General features: G+C 41.0%; 2 protein-coding genes across 2 annotated transcripts; one reads left to right on the top strand and one right to left on the bottom strand.

Annotated features, from left to right (window-relative positions):
- Positions 1–685: 685 nt before the first annotated feature.
- Positions 686–2,888, top strand: LOC127367807 (uncharacterized). Its single transcript, XM_051407928.1, has 2 exons — positions 686–1,190; positions 1,668–2,888. The coding sequence occupies exons 1-2, from the start codon at positions 876–878 to the stop codon at positions 2,184–2,186; spliced, it is 834 nt and encodes a 277-aa protein (XP_051263888.1). The 5' UTR covers positions 686–875; the 3' UTR covers positions 2,187–2,888.
- Positions 2,889–6,837: 3,949 nt separating this feature from the next.
- eif2b2 (eukaryotic translation initiation factor 2B, subunit 2 beta) lies at positions 6,838–9,901 on the bottom strand. Its single transcript, XM_051407927.1, has 8 exons — positions 9,626–9,901; positions 8,910–9,030; positions 8,031–8,182; positions 7,761–7,924; positions 7,549–7,644; positions 7,276–7,413; positions 7,131–7,197; positions 6,838–7,029 (listed from the first exon to the last, which is right to left on the bottom strand). Exons 1-8 carry the CDS (start codon positions 9,795–9,797, stop codon positions 6,872–6,874), a joined length of 1,068 nt encoding a protein of 355 aa, XP_051263887.1. The 5' UTR covers positions 9,798–9,901; the 3' UTR covers positions 6,838–6,871.
- Positions 9,902–10,341: the final 440 nt, after the last annotated feature.

Below are 10,341 nucleotides of genomic sequence, written 5' to 3'. Positions count from 1 at the left end.
ATAAGATAGACAGAAAATGTAATTGTGAAGTTTAACTAAATAAATAAAGATTAATGAATAAAGGCTGCATCTCTTGGTTATTCTATATGTCAGTTGGTCTGACTTATTGTGTTTCTTTTGATTAAATTTTCAGTTCATCCAGGGTACGAACTACAGAGGATGAGGAACTATTTCAATTGTTCTATATCTTCATTATCATGGATTATGCGTAAACTTGGGCTACTGATGTATGATTTGTGCATGAGGGTGATTCATCACTAATTCACTTTAATAAAGATACTGCTATTATTGCCATCAACATTGAAGAGTGACAGCACAATATTATTAACTAAAGATCAGAAAATATACATAAAATACATTTTCCTAGTCCCACTCGGGTTAAATCGCCAGTACCCCCCCCAAAAAAAAGTGAGCACCCCCAAAAATCAACGGTATAGTGCGCATCATCAAATCACATAAAAAACATAAATTAAAATACATTTTAAAAATGTTGAAACAATGAAGAGCTTAGAAACCAGCAGGTTACATGCACCCTTATTTACTTAATCACTTAACAGACTGTCGGTGATTGCAACCCTTACATTTCCACTGAAGATGTATTTTCATCGCAGGAGCCTCAACTTTCCAAGTTGTCGGCGTCACGTAGCGCGCGCGCAGCTCGCGCGTGCAACTGGCGCTACGAGCCCGCACAGAGGAGGTGAACTCGGCACGTTGCTCGTTGCTCCGAAAGGTCAGAGGTCGTCAGTGAATACGTGACATTTTTACGTAGTGAAGGTAGAAGGAAAAAAAGTGCGGTGACGTCATTTACGGCACGCGCGCCCTCGCGCCGGGGACACTGCGGTGGAGCAGCTCCACAGCGCTCGAGGACTTCGAGCATGGACTCGTTTGAACGTGAACTGTCGGAACAGGTGCGCCGGTACAAACACCTGTACGACCCGTTGCTGCGAGACCACCGGGAGGTGTCCGTGAACTCGTGGAAGGAGATCGCGAGCACCCTGGGCAAGGAGGAGGCGCTCTGTCGAAAGCTGTGGAAGAACACGAGGGACCGCTTCGTCAAAGCCAAAAAAAAGAGTCGCGCGCAGAGTGGTGAGCCAGGTGTACACAGGAGAGTCCCGTCCATCGTGGTGGAGCTGGAGTGGCTGTCCCAGTTCGTCAAACATCGAGAGGCGGACTCTCATTTCGAGTTTGAGGTCAGCGACAGTTGTAATTAATGTGACTATAATGTTGTATTAATGTTTACTACTGTTTACATTAATGAAGTTCACTCTTATTTACGGTCCTCTCTGTGTAGTTTAGTTCATGTGTGTATAGCACTTATTGACTTTTACCGTAGTCAGTCACCACAACAGGAAACAGCAGGATAACTTTTTTACTGTAGTTTATCTAGTTCTTTATTTATCTAATTGATTTATTTATTCATTTATTGTTTGTTTTTAACCCATTTTCTGTCTGTTTATGTCTTCTAATATATATTTGTATGTGAACAGATCTATTTCTCTATCTAAACACAGAAGTATGGTATCAGTAGCATCTACTGTTTAGGGTTAGTATAATAATAATAACACTAGAAGTACTCAACATGGGGTACTCTCTGTTATATCCGTTATCATTTCCAGTTGTTGTGGTTTGTCTTTGCATCATTATAATTAAAATGTCCTTTCTTAAAGGATGACGGGGCAGAACTCATCCATGAAGACCAGAAGACGTCACTAAACTTCTGCTCCCAAGACACCACAAGAGTGGATCCATCCATATCATCATCTATGCCAGGCACCCTTTCTCCATCACCTTCCGGACCTGCCCCAGCAGAGATGACATCCCCCGGCAGCTCTTCACCTCGGGGTGACTCGCCATCTCCCCTCAGTCTACTCACCACTGGTGTCGCCCCATTAACCCATCCAGGGCTGCATTCCTCTGCCCCCCAACATTTTCCTCGTCCCGGACTCTTCACGTCTCCCTGCACCACAGCTCGGAAAAAGAGACACGCCACAGATTGCGTCCTGTGTGTGGTGCACCAGGACCAAGAGAGACAGAAATTGATGCAACAGGACAATGCAGACTCTCGGTTTGTTCACGTTATCAAAGACATGCTGGCTAACATCAACCCGGTGCATAAGCCAGATGTTAAATTTAAAATCTACCAGTTGCTGTTTGAGGCGGAGAAAGATTTTCCAAAAGAATCTTAAAGTCCGACTTGCACTCAAATGTTTCTTGTTCCTACAGTTGGATGTTTGAATGATGTATGTGCAGAGTTTGACACTATACGGATGTTTTCACATTCATCTGCTGAAAGTGGAAAGTTTCTGTGTTCAGTGAAAATCTGATTTTAAGGGGCTAAGAGCATTGATTTGTGACATATCAAATAGTTTGTAAGTCAGTCCTGGTCCAGTATATAACTTCTACAGTGTGATGTAGAATCTTGAAGCCTTGCAGTGCACATACACTGAAAATGGACTGTACAGTGAAGTAGGAGACATTTTGCTGAAGCTGTGTCCAGAATCACTGGTACGTTCAACATGGTTCAAACAAGGTTTGAAGACATGAGAGCTACTTAAAGATTTTACAGTTTTTTGGTTTCAGGGAAACTGTCAGTCAGTTAAAACATGTTAGTATCTCACAATGAGATGACGTAAGCTAATGAATGACTCTATTTCTTCTTTATTCGGTTAAGTTGTGGTTCTTTTCAGGTTGTTTTATCAATTAAGTGATAATGTTAGGTTACTTTTATTGTTTTTTTATTAGGGACTGGTGTTAGCGTTTACTCCTTTATACACTCTAAATGTATTGTATCGTAAAGACAGATTTTTAAGAGAAGTGTTTTGTAAGACGAACTGTCAGATTTTCGCTGATGCTCTCAGAATATTAAAAATACTCCACAGTGAACTTAACATTTGTCTCGTCTCATCATTTCTCATGTTCTTAACAATGTTGGCTTTTGGAGAAAGACTGATGGTCATTGTTTTAATATTTTGATTAAATAATGACCCAGTCAGTAGAGCTCGAGGATCAGATCAGGTACCAGACACACACAGCAGCATATAGCAGATGATATGGGTACGTATATTAAATAGAAAACAATGTATATGTAATGTATTTAATTCACTGTTTAAGAATGAAGGAGTTGTTCCCTACTGATAAAGCATGCTGACACACGCTGATGAAACCTTTTACAGAAATAAACTGTACTGACTTCATCTTATGTACAAACACATCCAGTGAGGCTTTGTTTCAGCTGCACACTGACTGTTTCCTTCTACTGAAATAATACATTTTATCTACACAGCAGATTGAAAAACAAAGGTGGCTGAACCCCGATTAGAAATGTGGAAGAAAATGTCAGAATCATATTTATCCGTCACAAGAATGTAACATTTGATTGCATGTGATGGTGATCGGTTTGTGTGTTTTCTGTCTGTGTAACATCATGATGGAGGCGTCAGAGTGGAAATGTTATTTTCTGTGGTTATTGATTTATTTTTGCTCATTTAAACTCCAATCATAAATTCCTGGGGACGAGAAGTCAGACAGTCCTAGTTTGTGTTTCAGAGAAGAGACATTATTAACTAACTTTATTTTAAATAAATGAATGATAATAGTTGAAATGACATTCTGGTGCAGTAGAGAGACAGTGATGTAATGAAACTGTTCAAACAGGCAGATCAGCAGATTACACTCAAATATTATTAAATATATAAACATATAAAATATAAATAAACTCTGTCGGTAAAATATAAACAAACAAACAAACAAACAAATAAGCTTGTTTTAGTTTTGAGGCTTTATCAACCTTCATCAATGCAGCTGCAGTTTGTTTTACGCACTGCGTGATGACGTCACATTAGTCCAACTCAAAAGCCCTGTGAGCTCGTGAGTCTGTTGCCGGGTGCGGTGGCGCGCGCCTGTAATCCAAGCTACCGGGAGGCTGAGGCTGGCGGATCGTTTGAGCTCAGGAGCTCTGAGCTGCAGCGGACTATGCCGATCGGGTGTCCGCACTAAGTTCGGTATCGATATGGTGCTCCTGGGGGAGCCCGGGACCACCAGGTCGCCTAAGGAGGGGTGCACCGGTCCAGGTCGGAAACGGAGCAGGTCAAAGCCCCCGTGCCGCTCAGTAGTGGGATCGCGCCTGTGAATAGACGCTGTAGTGCAGCCTGAGTAATACAGCGGGACCCAGTCTTTTTATACTCACCAATAAACTGCTCTCACTACACACACACTCACACATTAGATCTTTACACCACACTGCAGCTTCATCACTCACTCTTCATCTTCTTATTCCATCAAACACCTTCACAAACCTGCTGCTCTGCTCGTCCTACACCGCCTCCCCCTGGAGGACACCTGCAACTACACCAACCACACTCAACACTCCTCATCGTGTCCTGCAGGTGGAGCCAAACATTACAAATAGTTTGTGTGTCAGTCCTGGTCCAGTATATAACTTCTACAGTGTGATGTAGAAACTCTTGCAGTGCTCATACCCTGAAAATGGACAGTGTAGTGTGATACAGTGAACTAGGAGACATCTTGTGTCCAACAGGAAAACTAGCATTTTCATAGATTCTGTAATTTTATATGAACATATAGAAACCTTTTTATGAGGATTTTAATGTGGGAAATATACTTTTTTTGCAGACGATTATTTTTATTGTTTCTGGAAGATCATTTCAGCATTGCCTTCACAAAACTTGTGCTGTTTGTTGTGATTTGAGCTGAACAAAATATACAGAGCTAAAAAGAAGTCATAATAACAGTAATGGCAAGCAATAAGGCAAACAGAGGTGCTGATGTTTTTAAAAGCATGGATTCCAAAAACACACACAGTATGCATATACCCAATACACCGCATGCCAATATTTACCAAGTGTATATGCATGTGCATGCAATATTTAAAAGTTCAGAACATTTAGGAGGATCTATTGGCATAAATTAACTATAATATGTATAGGAATGTTTTCATTAGTGTATAATCATCTGAAAATAAGACATGTTGTTTTTTGTTAACTCAGAATGAAACATTTTTATCTACAGTCCACCATGTTGAACCACCATATTTCTACAGTAGCCCACTGTAGTTTCTCCCCTGTGCTTAGAAAAGGAGGGTGAAGCCAGTGAGTTGCTAGCTGCAACTACACTGCCAGATGACACTAAATCCAACACACTGGTCCTTTTAAGTTTACAACTAGTTTTCACTGAACACATTTTTAATATATTAATTTATAAAAATCAACAATAAAAAAAAGGTACACTTCACATTCAGAAACAAACACACTAATAACCAATTAACTAAAAACTAGTCATTTATACCTAATTCCTTAAAAAACAACTTTTACTGCTTTTCAAGAGTTTCTTTCCATTCTTTGTTGATCTGTCCAGATGCAGGACAGTACCACTTTCCTTTCATCTGTGTATGGCCAGTGATTTAGTTTTTGGACTGACCACGTATTTTACACTGATAATGGTAGTCCTCTTTGCAATGCTGCTTTTTTGGAAGCTCACCTCTTGCCACACGCTCCTGGTCTTCAAGTGCGGACTTTTCCTTTCTCCATTTTCTGTGGCCATTCAAGTGGACAGGAGATGGGGCCGGTGGCAGAGGACCCTGCTGGTATGAGGAGGGGGCAAAAAAACCAGGCCATGCATATGACCCAAGAAGACAGTGCCGAGCCAGTTCTGATGCTGTGGCGCGGATGTATCACTGTATCACTTTGGACATCAAATGTACATTCAGTGGGAACACGTGTGGCTATGATGTTGGTGGTGACATGTTTTATCCCAGAGGTTTGAAGACATGAGAGCTACTTATAGATTTTACAGTTTTTTGGTTTCAGGGAAACTGTCAGTCAGTTAAAACATGTTAGTATCTCACGATGAGATGATGTAAGCTAATGAATGACTCTATTTCTTCTCTATTCGGTTAAGTTGTGGTTCTTTTCAGGTTGTTTTATCAATTAAGTGATAATGTTAGGTTAGGGCCCGTTTTAGTTTTGAGGCTTCATCAACATTCATCAATGCAGCTGCACTTTTCTTTCACGCGCTACCTGATGACGTCACATTACTCCAGATCAAAACTCTTGTGAGCTCGTGAGTCTGTCGCCGGGTGCGGTGGCGCGCGCCTGTAATCCAAGCTACCGGGAGGCTGAGGCTGGCGGATCGTTTGAGCTCAGGAGCTCTGAGCTGCAGCGGACTATGCCGATCGGGTGTCCGCACTAAGTTCGGTATCGATATGGTGCTCCTGGGGGAGCCCGGGACCACCAGGTCGCCTAAGGAGGGGTGCACCGGCCCAGGTCGGAAACGGAGCAGGTCAAAGCCCCCGTGCCGCTCAGTAGTGGGATCGCGCCTGTGAATAGACGCTGTAGTGCAGCCTGAGTAATACAGCGGGACCCAGTCTTTTTATACTCACCAATAAACTGCTCTCACTACACACACACTCACACATTAGATTTTTACACCACACTGCAGCTTCATCACTCACTCTTCATCTTCTTGTTCCATCAAACATCTTCACAAACCTGCTGCTCTGCTCGTCCTACACCGCCTCCCCCTGGAGGACACCTGCAACTACAGCCTGCCGTTTTACTTGATAGATCACAGAACTGGGTTGGCATTTCTGGTACTGGTTTCATTCCTGTTTGACTAATAGATTCTTTAACGTCTGCATTAATAATCATGTTTCCTCCTCTGCTGTTGTGTGTTCCTCAGGGGTCAGTTCTCAGTCCAGTTCTGTTCTCCCTGTACACGCTTCCTCTCGCAATTGTATTCAAGTTTCAGGAACATTCCCAGAATACCTCCTTAGATACAGCACAAGATACTTTGTCAAAAGAGACACAAATGACACATCAATAATTTAATTTAATTTATTTGTTAATTAAACTGGTTAAAGTTCGTGGTCTTCTGGGTGGTAAAGTTCGCTCATCAGTCGGTAGATGTATGACGGTGCGTGTCCTCCAATGTTAGAGATGAACAGCGTGATAAGCTCAGGTGGCACATAGTCAAACACTGGACAGTGCACGTTCACCTTTGAGAGAATCTCACCTGAAATACAAAAAAGTGAATTAGTCAGAGGAACACTTATTTTAAAAGGCTTAAAAGTTACTGTTTAAAAGATGAAGATAAAGTATTGTTATGAATGTTACCTTCGGTGAAAGGAAGAACCTCATGTGGAGAGACAAACTTATGGAAGGTATCTTCTTCATTTGGGAACTACAGACACAGAATAGTCATTATCAATTGTTGTCTGCAGAAATTATAGAAATCTGGCTCATTAGTGAGTCTTCTTACCTGAGGCGAGAGCTTGAACATGGGAGCACAAACTATCAGAGGTGTGGAGTGGTGTTTGGCTGCGAGGGCCAGAGTGTGCGTCCCGTTGACGGCCCTCAGCCCTCCGTTCGCCAGAACTGTCTGTGTACCAATGATGACCTGAGGGGAGAGAGATCACCACACAGGTTGACTCAAATGCTTTAACATTGTTTTACAAAGTCGTCTGTGGTGTCAAAAAACTGTAAAAAGTTAATAAAAGCTACTTTGAACAACGACAAAAAAAAAAAAAAACACCTTATTAACACGAGACATGACTGCAAATATGGCAGCGTCTGCGATCACGGTCGTTTCGATACCAGCTTCTGAAAGACTCGTTGCCATCTTATGTCCCTGGTGGGAGGAAAACAAAGATACAAATTATAACAATCGTTATAGCAACACCAAATTTTCTTGTTTTTCCTGCAAGAACGTAATAATTTCTTGCATCTTTGACGTGTTCGAGGTACCTGGCAGAAGGGGGCGCACTCCGCCACTATGACATGGAACTTTCGTTTGCGTGCGGCGTCTTTGAGGAAGGACTCGACGGTGCGAGAACGGCCAATAGTCATGATGACCTCGTTAGAGTGAATGTGCTCCAGAGCCTGCATCGCAATGTTGTCAGTTGTTCCCTCTGAAAAAGGAGAACAAACCCTCACAGAATAAACACAGACGTTGACGAGGGTCTAACACCAGCTGCTGGATAAATAAATGACCTGATAGTTAAAAGGAGAAAGTACCCAGCTCGGTCAGCAGCTCATTGATGGCTTCGATGACATTTGCTTTGAGGGCGGCGAAATGCTGTCTGAAGTTCTCCTCGCTGAGTCCTCCAGAGGTCAGCAGCTTGTGGAGAGACTCCTGCTGGTCTGTCTCCTCACTGCTACCTCGAGATCTGCAGAAAACAACCGAACAAGCTCACAGAAAGTGGGAAAAGCTGAAACATTGTTTATTTTTATTTATTTAAAAGGTGATACCACAGTCATAAATATGGACAGCTGCATTTGTGTGATTTCTTTTATTACATTACTCTTGATGCTATAAATGATTGGTCATAAACTCATCCTGTGGAGATTAGAAGGAGTAAATCTAAACATAGAGGATGAGGAAGAGGAAGAGTTTTTAAAAAAAAGGTACAACATTTGCAAATTTGCTGTCAAGCTTACTGATCTTGAGTTTTCTGATAGTTTCCGAAAATAACAGGAGAAAACTGAATTATTATTTACTAGGGTTTAAATTGAGCTGTTCTATAATGAGTACCAAATTACATAATTATTTCCAGGAAACTTCCTTGGAAATTATTTGGGAATTAACTAAGTTGCTTTCACATTATCTAAAGAAACAATTGATCAAGTTACTAATAGATTAGATTGATTCATTGGATAGTCTTGGAGGCCAATAAAAACTAATCCAGACAGGATGTAACCGATAATAAATGCACAAAAATAATGGATACTGCTTTGATTATACGACTCAACAGCATGTGGTTCCCGAGGAGACTGTAAGGTACCAGATCAGCATTCATAATATTTATGGTCCATGTGAGTCTTTATACTCAGTGAACTTAATCTATAACCTTTTCCAGTACAGTGACTAGTTTCAGAAGCATTCATAGTCCTGACCTGGCATATTCCTCTCTGATGATCTTCAGCACCCGTCTGATCATGTTACCAACAGTGGTCTCTGACGGCTGGGCGGCAGTCATTCTTCTCCCCTCTTTCCGTATTATTTCCATCAGATCGCCTGAAACAGAACATTTTAGTGGAAATGAGAAATGCTAAAGCTAGTGAGAATCCACTGTTATATATATATATATATATATATATATATATAAAAATAAATAAATAAATAATCACATCTCCAACCTGAAAAGCAAAGCCAAAGTGATGTACCACTTTTTTTATTTACACTTGTAACATTTGTAATGTAATAACACAGATGCAAGTTTCAGTACAGTTTAGCACATTCTGACATTTTATGGTACCCTGTATTCTCATTCACATTCAGTTTTACTCTCTCAACTTGTGTAAACTATATATATATATATATATATGACAGTATATTAAGCATAAAATGACCCATTAACCAAGTCTGCTTGCTCTGTATTAGAAACGTGTCTCCTTGATCACCATCTCTGTGTGTAAAATTCACTAAGAGTTACAATACAGTATCAAACTATTACCACACTGACAGCTGCTGTAGCACCTACAGCTGATCTGACTACAGTCCACACTGCTCAGCTACAATGACAGCTTTCATACTACTTATCTTTACAGCCGTAACGCCTGAGTTAAACTGTAAATTAACACAAAAACAAAGAGTAGTTAGCATGAAGCACCTGCGCTGCTCCACCGCGCCTGGGCTGTGATTCTGCGGAGCAGGGCAGTCGTCTCTCGGGCTGTCTCCGCCGAGCCCCGCAGCGGCCCCGTCCCGCTCCCTCCGCGCTTCAGGTCGGACAGAAACGCTTCAATTCTCTCCGTCAGGTCCGTCTCTTTGTCTGGGCCCGGCATAGTTGTTATAAAAACGGTCTTGCTGTCAGGGCGAACACTAGGAAAACTCTTATTTTTCTGACATGAGACTGTTTTGACACGGAAGTAGTTCCGGAGTAGATCCGGGTTACTGTGACTGCGCTTTTATTTGATTGGTTGGCCGCTGCACGCATCAAGTTTGTGGTGCGACTAAAAACTGCAGTCAAACTGTGAACGTGGTCGTTTTTAAGTGTTTTATGAACACATAGGAGTAGCTAAAAAATGTTTTTATATCAACGTATGTATAGCGTGGGTGTGTGTGTTTTATTTGTTAGGTCTTTTTTTACTAATTACGTACGTATTTTTTATTTTTTATAGAATCTCAGATATGTTTTAATTTTAATTTTTGTTTTTTATGTATTGTTTTTTTGTATTTTGTATGGAAAAGTCAGTGAGAGTGAGAGGAGTTTTTTATTATTAATTTACTTATATGACAACATAAAAAAAACACTACATTTGATTAAATATATATTTGATCATATTAGAATGAATTAATGAAATGTTTAAAAATCACAAGGTAAACAGC

This window comes from Dicentrarchus labrax, unplaced genomic scaffold (genome assembly GCF_905237075.1).
Source record: "Dicentrarchus labrax unplaced genomic scaffold, dlabrax2021, whole genome shotgun sequence".
NCBI classification, from domain to species: Eukaryota; Metazoa; Chordata; class Actinopteri; family Moronidae; genus Dicentrarchus; species Dicentrarchus labrax.
The sequence above is the reverse complement of the archived record's forward strand: the minus strand, read 5'-3'. Positions and strand labels throughout refer to the sequence as shown.